The sequence below is a fragment of the Rhineura floridana genome, chromosome 3 (assembly GCF_030035675.1).
Source record: "Rhineura floridana isolate rRhiFlo1 chromosome 3, rRhiFlo1.hap2, whole genome shotgun sequence".
Taxonomy (NCBI): domain Eukaryota; kingdom Metazoa; phylum Chordata; class Lepidosauria; order Squamata; family Rhineuridae; genus Rhineura; species Rhineura floridana.
The window spans coordinates 201,917,889-201,936,153 of record NC_084482.1 but is presented as its reverse complement, the minus strand read 5'-3'; the positions used below and the strand labels follow the sequence as shown (position 1 = coordinate 201,936,153).

The 18,265-nt window shown below is 48.5% G+C and overlaps 1 protein-coding gene across 7 annotated transcripts in view; it reads right to left on the bottom strand.

The window, feature by feature from the left end:
- Positions 1-1,976: 1,976 nt before the first annotated feature.
- Positions 1,977-18,265, bottom strand: part of LOC133381088 (zinc finger protein 436-like) — a 37,501-nt gene continuing 21,212 nt past the window's right edge. For 3 of the 7 annotated variants that reach the window (XM_061619615.1, XM_061619619.1, XM_061619618.1), the window contains exons 2-5: positions 17,701-17,861; positions 11,161-11,889; positions 9,729-9,852; positions 1,977-8,941 (exon numbers count right to left, since the gene is read on the bottom strand). In XM_061619615.1, coding sequence (XP_061475599.1) covers positions 7,683-8,941; positions 9,729-9,852; positions 11,161-11,868 — 2,091 coding nt within the window. In that variant the 5' untranslated portion in view covers positions 11,869-11,889; positions 17,701-17,861 and the 3' untranslated portion in view covers positions 1,977-7,682. Of the gene's footprint in view, positions 8,942-9,728; positions 9,853-11,160; positions 11,890-13,553; positions 13,698-17,700; positions 17,862-18,265 lie in introns of those variants that run through there. The other 4 variants (XM_061619613.1, XM_061619617.1, XM_061619614.1 and 1 more) reach the window with 2 other exon arrangements.

Sequence of the window (18,265 nt, the reverse complement as noted above, 5' to 3'; positions counted from 1 at the left end):
GAGATGGCTGAAAATTACTGAGGTCCACCAGTCACAAAATGGTGGTGAGGGAGCAAAGACAGCCACAAAATGGAGGCAGCATTTGGCATAATCGACTGGCAATAGCTGGCATCTAATCACCTTTGGAAGTGGTTTAATTCATTGCTACAGCGTTTTCCTTGTGGCAAGCAGTTCCACAGCCCAGCTTTCTGCACTCTAAATACAGACATTTGCTCTGCAGGTATTGTGATTTAGCCTCCCCCATTTTAGGCAGAATTTTCTGATCCAGAGGTTCTTTAAGAAAAGGATTTTTTTCCTTTTATTTTGTCCCCTTTCCACCCCCACATATCTCTCAAACTATTTTTACCCATCTCCTATCATTTCTTCTCTCATTCGCCTTTCCCACTCTTGTACCTTATCCCCCTCCCCCCAAAATTCTGCATTTCTTCCATCCCTCTTCCTCAGAAGAGAAGACTTTCCTTCCCTCTTCTCGTTGCCGAAATTTCTCTGTCTCCTGGCCACCTTGACTCAGCATGCAAGGAGTTGCGGGCATTAGTTTTTTTTTTTTTTTAAATGGTCAGATTACATGGATGAAAACAACAACATGGGATGGCATTTTGATGATGTTGTGTGGATGCTGAGCAAAACCTTGCATGCTTGAGAAGTAGGGAGTCAACAATAAAGTGTTGTGTGGAAGTCCTCTTAGGGTTGTCTCCAACATAGTGCTAAAGTCAGGGTTCCAATTACCACTAGCGCAACAGGATTTCCTCCCATGCACCCCCTCAATTTGGTCTAGTGGTTCTCTCAACCCTCCAGAGATTTGGGCAGGGTGCGGGGCACATGTGGAGAGAGGGGGGGGGAAGTCCTGTTGCACTTGTGGTAATACTTTCAAAGATGGGCCAAGTTAGTTGAATACTGCCCACAGTCTCCAAGGCTATGTACACGCCATATATTTCAAGGACATGGCTTCTCCCAAAGAATTCTGGGAACTGCAGTTAAGAGTGCTAGGAACTATCGCTCTGGGATGGGTACCCTACAATTCCCAGGACGCTCTGGGGAAGCAGTGTGCTTTAAATGTATGGTGTGTAGGCAGCCTAAATGGCCACCATACTCTTAGTAGTTTTAACCGCTTGCAGTGGCTCTCCAGGGTTTCAGACAGTCTTTCCCAACCATAACTGGAGACACCAGGGATTAAACCCAGAACCTGCTGCATACAAAGCTGATGCTCTTCCACTAAATTACAGCTCTCTGCTTAAGGGTCATACCATTTCAGACTGCAGGTGACTGAATGTTTCTCCTCAAACAAAAAATATCTGCACATCCAAAATGCACATATCAGGGAGAACTGTCACAGGCTAGCATTCTCCCTGACATGCTTGTTTACGTGCAGATTCTTATTGCATATGGGAAGAGTCAATCAAGTGGTTCTGCAACCCAGTTTGAAGTAGCACAACCCTGACTGGGGTTTTACCCCTTAGTGAGAGCTAGGCCTACGAACGAGACCAATTCTGCCACTTCTTTCCACCATCTTAGGCTGTGTATACCCCATATATTTCAAGCACATGATTTCTCTGAAAGAATCCTAGGAACTGTAGTTGATTCCCTCACAGAGCTACAATTCCCAGAACCCTTAAGAAACAACTGTTCCCGGGATTACTTGGGAGAAGTCATGTGCTTGACATATATGCTGGGTATGCAGCCTAAGAAGGCAGAAAGCATGCAAGTTCATGCTTAATAACTGTGTTTTATTATATATATATTAAAAGACCCTTCAGCTATTTCACAGAACAAGAATGGCAGAAAATTATTGATGAGGTAGAATTTCGGCTGTGGCAAACAAAATGGGTGGAGAGAAAACATACAACTCATGATTTAGACTTAAGCTTCTTCTTAAGATGGGTAGTATGTGGAACCTTACATCTTGAGACATCAAAAATGGGGGGAACCTGGAGGTTAGAATTTAATGTAAAAATCTATACATAACACATATGCATAGATTCAATTTAAGATTTTTTTTAATGCATTTACAACTACAGATTCACAAACATTCATGGGAAGGAAGCAGTGTTCACCTCTCTCCGTGCCTCTTCATGTGAACAGCAAACATGCATGCACGTCGAGGGATATAAACGGACGTGACAGGTGGACTTAAGAATAAGTGAGGAGGCCAAGGGAGGCTGGAGAAGGGCAGCGAATATAATTTCAAAAGAGACACTGCAGTTCTCAGTTCTGCCCGGCAGCGCAGGCAGATTCCAAGACAGCTGCCCTATTGCTGAGAAAGGTGGCCATTTTCTGATGCTCCATCATTGAGAAAGGCAGCCATTTTCTGACACCTTCTTCTGGTAGAGGCATGGAAGTGCGGCCATTTTCTTCTTGGGCAGAGCCATGTTTTGATGTCCTGGGGACGACAATATTGCCCCCTTGCCCTTCCAGGCACTGGCCCCCTTGTCATGGTACAACAAAGCCAGGGAGAGCTGGGTTCAAATCTCCCCTCATCCATGAAACAGAAACCAGATGATTTTAACTGTTCACGTGTAAAGCAGAAAAGAAAGAAGTGGGAACTCCAATGTGTATTTGGACTGATGTCACAGATCCAAAAAAAGTTGAAGATTACTGTTCCACAAACAGGTGTTTGCAAGGGAGACGAGCAAAACTCTCCTCTGCCCTCTAATTTTGTCTCAAATATTTTTCTCCCTAGCCCAGCTCACTGCCAGTGAGAAAACTGCTGCAAGAAACAATGAGAGGGACACTGGGGAGGGGACAGATTTAGTTCCCCCCTCCAGGGCCGGATTAAGCTGAGGAGGGCCCCTAGGCTGATTGGTGTTTGGGGCCCTCTTCTCCCTACCTTTCTGCTTTTTTTCGCACAGGTTTGCCATCAATCAAGATGGCGGCCGAGATTTCCCTAAGGGGCTGAAGCCTCTGCCACCATCTTGGTTGATGGCAGCAATGCGTGCTACACGCGCATGCTTCAGCCCCTTAGGAAACCTCGGCCACCATCTTAATTGATGGCAAACCACAAAAAACAGCGGAGAAAAAGGTAAGTGAAGCGGGGGAATGGCGTGTGGTTTGGAAGCTCTTGTCCCGCGATTTTTTTTAGCTTATGCACGGGCCCCCAAAAGCTCCAGGCCCCTAGGCTGAAGCCTACTAAGCCTAATGGATAATCTGGCCCTGCCCCCCTCCAAAATACACCCACACATTGTATGTCATGAGAAGACTCCTCCAGCACTATCCCTATTGCCCTTTTTAAAAATAGAACAGGGTAGCCACACAAATAAAGGACACACTTGACTGCTCCATCACACATCTAGTTTCATCTTCATTGAGCAGCTTATGGGAGGCCCCTCCTCTCAAGCCTAGCCTCCCTCACAGGGTTGTTGTTAGGACAAAAATGGAATTTCCAATCATCTCCTCCCCCGTGGCCCTGAGGCTCTTGAAGAAGTTACAAATTATGGGACACATTCTGTCAATGTTACCTGAGTGCAGTGATGAGGAATCAGTGGCTCTTCAGATGTTTGGACTACAATTCCCATCATCCTTGACTATGCAAGCAGGGGTTGATGAGAGTGGGCAGTCCAGCAACGTCTAGAAGACTGCAGGGTCCCCAGCCCTGCCTTAAGTGTGTGAGGTGTGTCCTTATAATGTTCCCAATTCATACCGAGTACCTACAGCAACCTTCGTTCGCTTTGTGCTCTCCAGATGTTGATGAACTACGACTCCCATCAGTCCCAGCCAGCACAGTGGATGGGAGATGTAGTCCAACACAACATCTGGAAGGCAGCAGGCTGGTTCTCAGTAACTGGCCAATCCTAGATATGTGAACAGAAGAGGAAATGGGAGTAGCTCAAACAGCCCTATTACCAGAAGTAGAGAGAGAGAGAGAGCGGGGAGGTGGACAAGGCTATCATTATCTCTTCCCTTCAAAATATTGGGTGGTTAGTTTTTTTACAGTTCTTTTCTTCACTGGTTTCTAGAGCCCCGCTGCTGATTCTGCTTGCTGCCAGACTGTTGTTAGTTTGGGGTGGGATTCAATCACATGTGGGCAAATTAAGGCTGAACAGTTAGAGTTCATTGGGAGGTCTTGCACAACAACCCACTTCCCCAAAGATCAGACTATTTGCAATACAGAAAGGAAAATGAACTGGGAAGTACGGGATACTTGCTTTGTCATTATATCATCTAACCTCCCTGCAAACAAATCAGAATGAATACTCACTAAATACCCAGCGTTGTCGAAGGTCCTTACAAACACATCATCATGAATGCCAGGTTGTCTGGAAGCTCTTCCTTTTCTGCCTTTGCAGGAAGGCATGCCCATCTTTTGGATGGGGTGGGGAGATTGAGATTGGGGGGGGGAATCATTTCTTCCCTGCTCTCAGCACAATCCCCCATTATGCCTCTCCTACACAGACCCAGTTTTCATCTTCTATATATACCCACCTGTTTATTCTCACTAGAATCTTAAAGCAGGGCTGGGGGGACCTGTAGCTCTCGCGAGAATCAGTCCCAACGAGCACGGCCAATAATGACTTTGTGATTATTATTTTTAAAGTCATTATGAAAATCCATCAGCTTTTGCATGTGAATTTCTCCTAATATACACACATTTTGTGTGCAATTTTGCAAAGCAACTTCCCCCTCGCATAATGCATTTTTGTATGTTATTTTAACTGATATATGCATTTTTTGTGCACATGACTTGGCTGGACAACTGCACTGCAAAATTCAGAGAAGTGCAAGTTTTGATGGGTGGCCGTGTTTCGGTTCACGTATTGTTTCAGAAAGGGCGGATTTGGTGGGTTTGCCTTTAAATGCAAACTGAGTCAAATGTCTCCGCCATCCCAAGGCATGGGTGAATGGGCCCATAATAGATATGACACCACACAATGTGAGACAGAACTCACATCACCTCAAACTGGACACTTTGCAATAGAGTTGGTTCTCACACTTGGTTGCCAGTCGCCAAGTGCATATCTGAACCAGGCCAAAGAATCTCTCTTTCTCAACCAGAAACGCACATATATTATCCACTTTTATAATTTTCTCTCACACACATACTTTATGCAATTTGCTCTCTGCTCCTTAACCCTCTTCCTTCAATATCCCCACTAAGGTCACATCCACACCATGTTTTAAAGCACTCTTATACCACTTTTAACAGTCCTGGAGGCTGTGTATACATCATACATTTAAAGCACATGGCTTCTGACAAAGAATCCTGGGAACTGTAGTTTCTCCCTCAGAACTACAATTCCTAGCACCCTTGACAAACAGTTCCTGGGACTCTTTGGGGTAAGTCATGTGCTTTAAATGTACGGTGGTAGTTTGCTAAAGGTGTTGGGAATTGTAGCTCTGTGATGTGAGCACCTTTAACAAACTACAATTCCCAGTATACTTTGCAGGGGGTGGAGCCATGACTGTGAAAGTGGTATGATGTGGATGTCACTTGAGTTGTCTCTCAGTCCCTTTCCACACACATTATATATCAGGTCTGAGGAACCTGTCACCAGCAGAGGCCTAAGGACTGGATAGAGAGGCCTGGATGGGTACATTCTGGCCTCCAGGGTCTGAAGTTCCCCACCCCTGCTCTATAGAGCATAGAACTACAACTCCCAATTTCCTTGGCTGATTGCCACAGGTCTGGAAAGGAAGCTTAAATCAGGCAGGCAATCAGATGCTGGGGACACACAGGCTGATGGGGAGGACCTTGGCAAGGACAGGAAGGTAGAGGTATTAAGTGAGCAGCAAGAGCTCGATGTGTTAAGACTGGGGGGCAGGCACCTCTGCTGTGGCCTTGCAAGAGGTTAAAGGATGATCCATGTAGTGCTTTACGTCTATTTCAGGGGGTGGGGTCAAAGAAGCCATTTGCGATTCCCTACTTGCAACATGTGTTGCTTAACTCTGGGCCTTTGGCCAGTCAGTCAGTCAGTCAGTCAGGCCATCCTTGCCCACCACCCCGTAAAAAACCCCCTGGTATTTTTCAGCAGAAAAATTAAGAGCAGATGCACTCGGGGGGGGGCACAGGACTATGGGCCAGGCTGTGATCACAGTGGGACTGGACAAATCCATTTTCAGCCACGTGCAGTAGAGGATCACTTGCTTCCAAGAGTCTTGCAGCGCAGTGCAGGTGGGCAGAGGTGGATTACAGCTATACAGGTCTCCCACCCTTCCAAAACTATTTATGCTTCTAAAAATCTACAGCCTGCCAGCTTTCCAATGGAGAAGGAAGCAGGAGAGTGTTACAAGAAATGTTTTCAAACCGCGTCAAGCGGGCGTTCCTCAGCCATTTCTCAAAATAGAAGATTGCAAAAAGAGGACAAGCTTCTCCAAAAAGAACTGCAAGCCTCGCCCCCTCCCCAAGCAGCCAATCTTTTCAAAACCACTGAAATGATTGTCTACAAGAGGAGACTGGGTGTGCTGAAAGGCATATTCAAGTCTTCACAGCGGTGGTGGTGAGTTACAGGCCCAACAGACTCAGCCAGGTGCTTCCATGCAAACTGTTTGTGTGTACATCATAACACATTTCCCAGAATCCTCTGCAACACGCTCAGGTTGTGTGGTAGAAACTGCTCACGGCTTCTTCAGCTGACCAATCAATCTATGCAGGCTTCCTTAATAGTAAGCCATCTTGAGAGATGCTGCCTCGGAAGAACTCATAACTACCTAGTCGCTTTATCTCCATGTTAAGTTCCCCCTTGGCTATCTATATAGCAGGGACGGGGCACAAATGTTGTTGGGACTCCCAACTCCCATCAGCCCCAGCCAGCATGGCCAATAGACGGGGTGAGAGGAGCTGTAGTTCAGCAACATCGGGAGGGCCATAGAGGTTCCCTATCCCTGAGTAAAAGGGAGCAATAGAGACGTAGGAAGCTGCCTTATAGCAAATCAGGCCATTGTTCCATTTAGCTCAGTATTTTCTACACTGACTGGCAGCAATTCTCTGAGGTCTCAGAGAGGGGACTTTCCCAGCCCCAACTGGAGATTGTGGGGACTGAACCTGGGACCTTCTGCATGCAAAGCATGTGCATGACCACTCGGCCATGGTCCTTCATCTCAGGGCTCATTCACGAGTAGCCAGCAACAGACATATACAAACAGACAAAGCTGCCTTGTGGTCCAGCTAACCCAGGCATGGAGAACCTTTGGTCTTCCAGATGTCGCTAAACTACAGTTCCCATCAGCCCCAGCAAGCATGGCCAATGGCCAGGAATGATGGGAGTTGACGTTCAACAACGTCTGGAGGGCCAAAGGTTCCCCAACACCTGAGCTAGCCTAATGTGTGCATTTCCCACTACACATTTTATGTTAAGGGTAATGGAGGTGAAGAATGTGGCATATATATGCACCCCATTTGCACACTCCTTCTGCCTTTGGGGGGGGGGAAGGTCACACAAACCAGGCTTACGTCCCTAGCCATGTTCATTTGCACCACCCTGCATGCACTGTGGCAAAGGGCACACATCAACTGGCATGACAGCATAATACAGCCAGGACAGAGGAAATTTATACCAGGCCCTATGGGGAAAAAATTGTTGGTTTTTTAAATTGGAAGAGAGATTCCACACTTTCAATGTTACATGTAGAGAACAAAAATGGTCCTCAGGATTACCGAAGCTAGGTCATCCCTGATTTACAATATTCGTGGCCAGGGCATGTGTGAAGTGGCTCTCAAAAGAGCCAACATAGTGACAGAAGCCTCTCCCACTCTACGCACATTTGTATGGCTCCTCTCCCGTGTGGACTCTCTTATGACTTAGAAGGTGAGAGCTGGAAATGAAGCATTTCCCACACTCTAAGCACTCGTAGGGCTTCTCTCCCGTGTGTACCCGCTTATGGCTGACAAGGCGAGAGCTTGAAATGAAGCTCTTCCCACACTCCGAGCACTCAAAAGGCTTCTCTCCCGTGTGGGTTCTCTTGTGTGTGATGAGGGACGCTTTCTGCCGGAAGCTTTTGCCACACCCTGAGCATATATATGGCTTCTCTCCTGTGTGAATTCGGCTGTGTGCTGTAAGATTGGAACTTCTGCTGAAGTTCTTCCCGCAGTCGGGACACTTGTACGGCTTCTCGCCTGTGTGGGTTCTCTTATGATCGGTAAGGTGGGAACTGCTCCCGAAACGCTTCCCACACTCTAAGCACTCGTAGGGCTTCTCTCCGGTGTGGACCCGGATGTGATTGATGATCTGAGAGCAAGCGCTGAAACTTTTCCCACACAGTGTGCATTCATAGGGCTTCTCTCCCGTGTGGGTTCTCTTGTGGGTAATGAGGGACGCTTTCTGATTAAAGTTTTTGCCACAGTATGAGCAACTGTACGGTTTCTCACCCGTGTGGACTCTCTTGTGTGTAATGAGCTGGGAGCTGGTACTGAAGCTCTTCCCGCACTCGGAGCATTCGTACGGTTTCTCCCCCGTGTGGGTTCTCTCATGGGTGATTAGGGAGGCTTTCTGATTGAAGCTTTTCCCACAGACCGCACATTTGTGGGGCTTCTCAGGCATGTGGGTCTCCTCGTGCCTCATGAGCTCAGAGGGGTGAGAGAACCAAGTCTCGCACACCGAGCATTTATAGGGTTTCTCTCCTGTGTGGATTCTCTCATGGATCATCAAGTGGGTTCTCTCATAGAAGCTGGCCCCACAAAAGGAACATTTGTGGGGTTTCTCAATGGGTTGCACTTCCTGATGGCTAAAGCTCTGACAGGAGCTTTCCCCTGAGTCAGCGTGCCTATGGGTTCCCTCCTGACAGGAACTTTCCCGCAAACCCCTCTCGCCTTCCTCAGAAAGCTTTGGTGTCTTCCCAGGATGGTTCTCCTGGTGACCTTCTGGTCCCTGATGACTTTCAGCCTTCTCGTCCATCTCAAGGCCCTGGAAACACTTCCCTTTGGCTCTTTCCAATGATATCCCGCCAATACCCACTTGCTCAGGCTGGTCGGCCTGAAAGGACTCTTCCTCCTCATCTTGCACTTGCTCGTTGCCTGTTGGAACACACACACACAGATAGAAAAAGAAACATACATAAGAGCCCTGTTAGGCCAGACCAAAGGCCTGTCTTAGTCCAACTTCCTCTTTCCCACAGTGGCAAACCAGGTGCTCCCCTGGGAAGCCCACAATCAGGGCCTGCAAGCAATGGCCCTCCTCCCTTTTTTGCCTTCCACCAAATCAGGAGGCTCCATTTAGCTAACACAGACAAGCAGGAATCCACAAGAAACGATTATATTATTTTATTTATTCCTCTGAGATCACGCCATTTCCTCAGAATAAGCTTGGATCTTTCCCTCATTATCTTCACAACAAGCCTGACAGGTAGCTGAGACAGAGACTAAAACAGTGGTGGGGGACCTGTGGCCCTCCGTAAGAAGAGCTTGCCGGATCAGGCATATGGCCCACCCAGTCCGGCATCCTGTTCTCACAGTGGCCAACCAGCTGCCCGTGGAAAACCCACAAGCAGGACCTGAGTGCAAAGAACATTCTCCCCTCCTGCTTTTTCCAGCAACTGGAATTTGGAAACAAACTGCCTCCGCCTATGGAGGCAGAGCATAGCCATCATGGTTAGTAACCATGGATAGCCTTGTCCTCCATGAATTTGTTTCATCCTCTTTTAAATCTATCCAGGTTGGTGGCCATCACTGCCTCTTGTGGGATGTTGTTGGGCCCCAACTCCCATCATCCCTGACCGTTGGACACGTTGGCTGAGGCTGATGGGGTCCACCAATATCTGGACGGCCACAGGGTCCTCACCCCTGGACTAGCATGAATGCCTACCAGACAAGGTAGCTTCCCAGTCGTCCTCCTGCTTGTCCTCCAAGGGAAGATGCATCTTCAGGACAGCAGTGGGAGAATGATCTGACATGGGAGAGTTAAACGGCTTCTCCAAGGAGCCTGACAGCTATGGATGAAAGAAGAGACATAATAGTCAGACGCTGACAATTACAAAAGCATGAACACTACAGGTATGACTATCAACCCCTCAAGCTAAAAGTCTGCCTTATTGATCCAACCAGCAGCCCCATTGCAGTCAGCAAAACACAAAAACAAAAAACACTGTTTGTCCCATCCTCTGGTCCTGCAAGGCATACTGCTTCTATACATGGAGGTTCTATTGCAGTTAAAGAATTGCTGATGCGACATAACAAAGGCCCTTTCAGCACAGGACTCATCTATGCTTTTGCTCCAACAGACAACACTGCTCCCCCTCTCAGGTACTGATTAGACATTGTGCCATGACAGTACCTAATCACGAGGAACGTGAGGCTCCTCCAGATGTTGCTGGACTACAACTGTCATCCCTGACCACTGGCCATGCTGGCTAATGGGGAGTTGGAGGGCAGCGATATGTTTCCCACCTCGTGTTACAACTCCGTAAGAACTGCCTTGGCTGGATCAGTCCTATAAGTGGCATTCTGTTCCCAACAGTGGCCACCACCCAACATCAAGAGTGGGGCTCCAACTGCTATCAGCCCCAGCCAGCATGGCCACTGGTCAGGAATGATGGCGTTGTGGTCCAGGAACGTCTGGAGGATCAGAGGTCCTCCCACCTCCGGTCCTAGGAAATCTCCTAAGAAGGGCTCAATGGCAGAGCATCTGCTCTGCATGCAGAAGGACCCAGGTTTAGTCCCTGACATCTACAGGTATGGCTGGGAAGGACTCCCGGATGAAACCCTGGCAGTCTGCGTGGACAATACTGAGCTAGATTAATCGGTATAAAGCAGTTTCCTCGGTTCCTAATTACTATACTGTATTTTCATTGTTGTCAAGCCAGGCATAGGGAACCTGTAATCCTGCAGGTGTCGTTGGACTCCAGCTCCCATCAGCCCCTGAGACCATAACCAATGGTCAGGGATGATAGGAATTATAGCCCACGGGTTCCCAGTTCCTGTTATGAGCCCCTCCTGAAGAGGGGCTGAAGAGCAGCACATAAAGAAAAAAAATGTCTTGCAGAATTGCGCATGAGGATAGCTCAGTGGGTAAAGTACCTGCTTTGCATGCAGAAGGTCCCTGGTTCAGTCTCTGGCCTCGGGCCTTCCTCCTGAAAGCCTAGAGAGCCACTGCCAGTCAGTGCAGACAGTACTGCGCTAAATGGACTAACGGTCTGACTTCGTACAGGGCAGTTTCTTACGTTCCCATTAAAGTTTAACAATGAATAAACAATACACTTCTGTCTCCCAGGATTGTCCCAAACACCAGACACACTAACCTTATGTTCCGGTTCCTCAGACTCTTGCAAGAACCGTTCCGCCAGGGCGACAGCCCGGGTGCAAGTCTCAGGGCCGTGGTCCCTGACCCAGCTCTGCATTTCCGGGGGTAGGACAGTCAGAAACTGCTCTAGGATCAGGAACTCCAGGATCTGCTCCTTGCTGTGCGTCTCCGGCCTCAGCCACTGGTGGCAGAGCTCCCAGAGCTTGTTGCAAACCTCACGGGGGCCCTCGGCCTCCTCGTAGCAGAAGAGGCGGAAACGTTGCCGACGCATCTCCACGTTGACTGGGTCCTCGTCCAGGACCTCCTCCTTCACTTTCACTGGTGAATCCCGGCTGGCCTTGTAGGCCTTGTCATCGTCCCCACCAAGGCCTGGTGGGGTTTGGGCCATACATTCGACTTTTGGCCACCGACCGGCATCAACCCCTCCCTTGAAGGCGGTCTGGAAATACTTGGTGTCTTCTCCCAACGCATAGTGAGGGGGTTGCTGGGGGTTCCTCCATCCTGAACGGGAGGGCTGCATCGCCTTCAAGAAGTCTTGCAACTGGGACTCCCAACACTGCTCCTCCGGCTCCCACTTAACCTGCTGCGGGGGGGCGGCTCCTTCCATCAGTTCCCCGACGGCCCCGATCTGGACGACGTGAAGGTCTCGCGCTCCCCCGTCCAAACTCTCCTGTGGTTTGGGTCCAGCGGGCTCCTGTTCCTCCATTTTGGTTTCCAAATCCGGCTCCTGAAAGGGAAATGGGAAAAATCAATTCTGCTAAGTGCAGGGAACCCCCCCCCCACCAAATGAGAGCTTCTTCTAATTGAATAACAGAAGAAGAACCCTGTTAGATCAGACAAAGGGTCCATCTAGTTCAAGCTCTTGTTTCTCACATTGGCCAATCAGATGTCAGTGCTGGCTCCCTGGTTGACCCTCTGGGGGAGGGTCATAGCTCATTGGTAGGGCGATCGCTTTACATGCAGAAGGACCCAGGTTCAATCCTTGGCATCTGCAGGGAGGGCTAGGAAAGTCTTCTCTCTGATCTCCTAGCGAGCCACTGCTAGTCAGTGTTGACGCTACTGAGCTCCGTGGACCAATGGTCTGAATTCAGTTTAAGGCAGCTTCCGGTGAGGCTATAGCTTGCTGGAAGAGCATCTGCTTTGCATGCAGAAGGACCCAGGTTCAATCCAGGGGTAGACAGCAGGGCCTCTGAATCTGATCTTAAATGCTAGCTGGTTCACAGGGCAGCAGACAGCTATTGAGAGAACTGGCCCGCAAGTCACTCCAGGGCTTTATCAACAAATAGCAGCCTTTTCTAAAAATGAGCTCTGAAGCAAATGCGCGAGACCATCGCAGATGGAAACCTACAACTCCAAACCTCAGGTGGCAGATATCATGCCTGGCAGCAACATTTTACATGAATTGGAAGTTCTTTGTTTTTATTTTTTAAAAGGCAGCCCCCACATAGACAGCACTGCAGTAGTCCAGTCTGGAAGAAGCCAGGACGCTGATAACCAATGCCAAGATGTGATAAATGTATATTAAATAACTTGCCAGTTAACTCTGGTGTTATCAGACTGAACCCCCTCCCCCTCCCATAACTTTCTCCTCTCCTCTAGTGCTTTTTAAAGTTTATGCCAGGGGTGGCCACTCTGTGGCTCTGCAGATGCTGCTGGACTACAGGTCCCATCATCCCTGACCATGAGCTGTGTTGGCTGAGACTGATGGGAGCTGTAGTTCAGCAGCATCTGTAGAGCCACGGAGTGGCCACCCCTGGTTTATGCCCTTCCCACACTGTCTTCTCTGGCTGTCCATGTTGACCGTGGAAGGCCCCCCCCCCTGAATCCGGGGAGGGCTGTTCTAGGAGGCACTATTCAGTACTGTACTGTCTAGGCCTCTTTGGGCTTCACTCTCACTGCCCCCCTCCCCTTGCAAATTGAGAGTGCACCCTAGGCACACACTCCAACTCCCCCTGCAGATGTGCAACTGCATGGGAGGGAGATGGGGGGCAATGGCAAGCTGATTTCCACCCACCAACCCCCACCGAGAAGCTTGTCTGCCGTTATGGTTGTTCTTGTGGAGCAAAGCCTCAGGGCAACTCCAGGATTCCCTGGAAGGCAGTTTGGAAAGCTGCAGATTGAGGCCCTGCCCCTCAGGGTGACAGCCTGCATCTTGATTCTGTTGCAGAAACAGCTCCTAGTTACTGTGGGAGCTCATCACCGTACTAAAACATGCATCCAGATCACTTGGCATCTGGGCACACACAAGTGCCCGCAATCTCTCATCTAATTGCAGACTTAAGTTTCTCTTAGGACCCTCCAGCAAGAGTTCCCCCATCTCTCCTGTCCCCCCCCACTACTTTTTACCGTGCATCCGGGTGCCCCCTTCCTCCCTTCCTTCCTTGAACTCACCCGCGCCTTGCAGCCTTTGTGTCTGCCGCAGCCCTCCAATTGCTCCCAGGTTGGGAAGTGAGATGCAAGAGGCCGTTTCTCATGTCAGACCGGAGGCAGGAGGCGGGACGCAAAGGGGAGCCTTCCACCCCACCCCCCACTCCCTCTATGCAGCTCTCGACTCAAATTTCCACAGGCCTTTCTAGGAACCGGAGCTTTGTAGGTTTAACCCTTTGAACCACTCAAAGGGGGGGGGAACACCAACAGAGGAAAACAATTCCAGAGGAGTAGCCATGTTAACCTGTTGGGGCCACAATAACAGAGCATCTTGTGGTCCCTTATTTTTATCCTGCTTTTCAAGCCCTAACAAAGTAGCTTTATTATTCTATTGCATCAAACAGAGAAACAAGTCTTAGGGGCCTCTTAAAGGCAAGGAGATTTTTTTTGGGGGGGGGGTGGAGTATTATACAAGGATGGACAAATCTGTCAATTAACAGTTTCTCTCATTTCCCCACTCTCACGTTCAGCTCTCCATGTCCACATCCGCTGGGGATTTAAAAAACAATCGTGAAAGTTCATCAGCATTTCAGTGCAAATTTCTCCTAATAGACACATCTTGGTATGCAATTTCCCCCAATATGCACATCTTTGCAAAGCAATTTTCACCAGCATATGCATTTTTGTACACTGAAGAACTGAGTGCAAAATTCAGAGAAATGCAAATTTCAAAGGCTGGCTGTGTTTTGGTTCATGGTTTATTTTTGGAAAATGGGGCAGGGCTATAGCTCATAGGTAGGCCATTGGCCTTGCATGCCAAAGGTCCCAAGTTCAATCCCCAGCAATATCTCCAGGCAGGGCTGGGAGAGACCCCTGCCTGAAACCCCGGGGAGCTGCTGCCAGTCAGTGTAAACAATACTGAGCTGGATGGACCAATGATTTTGACTCGGTATAAGGCAGCTTCCCTATGAATTAAGCAGAACTGAATTAAATTTCTCCCCCATCCCCAGTCTGTAGATGTGAAATATTTTACAAGCACAGACCTAAGAAGAAACAGTGTATAGTAGGGCCCCACTCATATGGCAGGTTAGGTTCCAGGCCCCCGCCAAAAAGCAAAAACTGCTGAAAAGCAGTGCAGCTGTAGCGTGGAGGTCTGGAACCTAACCCGCTGATTGCGCCGGAGGAGAAGATCAGCTGTAGAGTGCTAGAGCTGATCTTCCCCTCCTCCGGCATGATCAGATCGAGCGGGGGAGTCTGATCACGCCAGAAGGTGCTTCCCCTCCGTCGAGATCAGCTGGAGAGTGGGGAGCTCCAGCCCCCCCTCCAGCTGATCGCTTCGCTAGCACCGTATTAGCGGAATGCAGAGAAGCGGGGCCCTACTGTAATCAGCAGAATGACCATCTGCAACAGCATTAGTGGGAAAATATGTCCTAGCATTGCTGGGGAGTAAAAACCCTGGGCTCTGTCAGGCAGCACTACCGATTATACAAAGCAGAATCACAGGAGCATATGAGGTTGCTTTTTACTGAGTCAGACCACTGGTCCATCTAGCTCAGTATTATCAACACTGACTGGCAGCGACTCTCCAGGGTTTCAGGCTGGCAGCCCCTTCCAGCCCTACCCAGAGATGCTGGGGATTGAACGCGGGGCCTTCTGAATGCAAAGCAGTTGCTCTACCAGGAAACTATGGCTTTCCCCTCTGCTTCTTTCCAATTTTCACCCCTTGGTTTTAGCAGCAAATCCACGGAGGGAGCAGTAGCTTTATTAGTCTGTTGCATCAAGCAGAGGAAAAGATCTTAGGGGCAATGGCCAAAGATGATGGGTGTCGGGAGTCCAGCAACATCTGAAGGGCCAAAGGTGCCTCACCAGTTGTGTACTGGCTGCAGCTCTCGAAACTCAGACGAAGATCTTTCTCATCTCAGTCTGCATCTGCATTGGAATTGTTTTTAGACGTTTTAATTATTTTATCATTTGGGAGTTTGCTGCCCTGGGCTCCTTTGGGAGGAAGGATGGATTAAAAATTTAATTCATCATCATCATCATCTGTTACCTAATCCTTTTTCCTTATAGCTTCTGCGTGTAAAGCACGTGCTGTACAATTGAGCTATGGGCCTTCCCCTTCTCTGCCTAGTTGGTGCAGATTTTTTTTTAAAAAAAAGAGTATGAGTGGAGTGCGGAGGGGAGATGTTCTGGGGAAGCAGTGGTCATTCACATATGCCTGCCGAATGCATACAGTTTGCATGGATATTCTGGTTTAGAATATGAGAAGAGGAACCAAAACCAACCAGATCTTACCAGGTTCAAAGAAGCCCACCTCCTCCACAGCCAGCATGGAAACGCTGCCATTAAAAACAAAACAGCCTGATAAGAGGCTAGTGATCATGCTGGTGTTAAAAACTGCCTTTAACGAAGGAGAGTTTCAGAAGAGAGATGGAGCATTCCACCCTCTGCAAACCAGCCCTCTGCATTTCTCTGCCGGTCATGGAGAAAGGGGTTTTTGTAGTTCTGCAGCAAGCAAGGAAACTGTGGGGGCTGGCGGAGGATCTATCCCTCCTCTACCAGTCTGCTCACCTGCATAGAATTCATGATCATCCATGGCGACCAGGCAAGTTGTTAAATACAAGGCCGCCATGTGCAAATACAGGCTGGAGACTCTGCGGCATATCTTACCGCCAATCCGGTGCACCCAAGGCAAAGTGCCCCTGAGCCCTCCCCCTCTCTCTGAGAACAAGGCAGAATGAGATTATTATTATTAGATTTGTTAGTCTCTTGTTATCCGAAGGTCTCCCAAGCAACTTACAACACGGCTAAAAACACCAAGAAATATATCACAAAAACAAAGCAAACAACCCCCATGATAGCCACAGGAAGCTTGGACAGCATGCTAATAACAAACAATATCAGCTTAGTCTATCAAAAGCCTGGGGGGAAAGAGAAGTCTTTACCTGGTACTGATAAGATGCCCAAAGGTGCCCAGCGGACCTCAATGAGAAGCACATTCTACAGATGGGGAGCCAAAACTAAAAAGGCCCTTTCCCTTATCATCACTCTGTGAGCCTCTCTTAGAGGGGGGACCTGGAAAATGGCCTCAGAAGAAGATGGAAGAATTTGGTAACATCAGAAGAAGATGTGAAAGTCCAGGTAGGTTCATGTCCAGAGAACTGTTGAGGTCCTGAGCCATAAAGAGCTGCATAGGTCAAAACCAGCACTTTGAATTGGGCTCAGAAGCCTACAGGCAACCAGTGAAATTGGAACAGAATTGGCATTATATAATCTATTCCCCTGACAGAGCTCCAATGGCCAGAGTGGTTTAACCGTCAGCCCCTCTTCTGGGGATTATAGCTTTGTGAGGGGAACAGGGCATCTTCTAGCAACTCTCAGCACCCTTCACAAACTATACTTCCCAGGATTCTTTGGGGGAAGCCATGACTGTCTAAAGTGACATAAAGGTCTGGTGTGGATGTGGCCAGGGACAGCTTTGGTTTAAATTTGGGTGGGAGGCTCATGTGCCTGCTGTAGAAGAAAAAGGTGGGGGAAACCCTGAAAAAGAATGATACTGTTCACAATGTTTTCCTTTTGGAAAGGGGCTTCCCCTCTGCCCAGTGCCCACCCACACAATCTCCTCCCCTCCCCCTTCCTCCCTACCTCTACCCTTTCTCCCCTTCTCTCCCCCTTCCTCCTCCTCACTCCTCCGCCTGGTCAGTTTCATGTATCCTAAGCATGATTGTACAGGAGTAAATCCCACTGAACTCAGTAAGTATGCAAAAGATCAAACCTGTCCTCCCCTGCTGCTCCCTCCTATCCCCTCCCCCTCCTCTTACAACCCCATCCCCCCTTTCCCCTCCCTTCCTCTTTCCCATTCCTCTCCTCTCCCCTCCACCCTTCTCCTCCTTCCTCATGGTCAGTTTTGAATAAGCATGATTGCACCGGCAGTAAATCCCATTAAACTCATAAGCCTTTATCCTCCCCCTCTCTCCTCTCCTTCCCATCTTCTCCCCTCTCCTCCCCCCTTCCTTCCTCCTCCCCTGCCCACTCCAGCCCTCCCTCTCTCCCTCCCTTCCTCGTGGTCAGTTTCACCTAAACATGATTGCAAGGGAGTAAATCCCACTGAACTCAATAAGCATGCAAATAATCCATTCTCAGCAAACTTGCACAGGATCCCATTTCTTACCTCCTAGATTAAAGAGCAGAGAAATTCCCAACAAATTTGTAAAAATGCAAACACAATTTGGGTTGGTCTTTCACAATCCAATCCACATCCTGTGTAGCTTGGAAGAATTTGGTAACGTGCCTCTGAGCATATGGTGAGTGGTGGCAGCACATGCAATCAGCCTAAATAACAGAAACAAGACATGTGCTGTGTTAATCTTGTTTTAGCAAGGAGGAAGCAACAATATTAAGGCAGTTGATATAGTTCAGATAATAACTTTATATATGTTTGATGTACTTTGCAATTTTAGTTACGTTTCCTACAGTAAATCATTTTCTTTTGCTTCTGTTTCTGTGAATATGTGAAGTACAGCAACACTTTGCATAATTTACACTAAACAAACTGGACATGAAGAGTGTCTCAATTTGCACAAAATAAAACTGAGGTGAGGTGAAATATATTTCAACAAATTTCTACGTGTACTCTATGTTTTCAATTGACCATGCCCAGCCTTCCTTAAGTGGGGTGGTTTAAGCATAGCAGGCTGAACACATGCATCTTAGGCAAGCCAAGTTTGTTTTTTCCA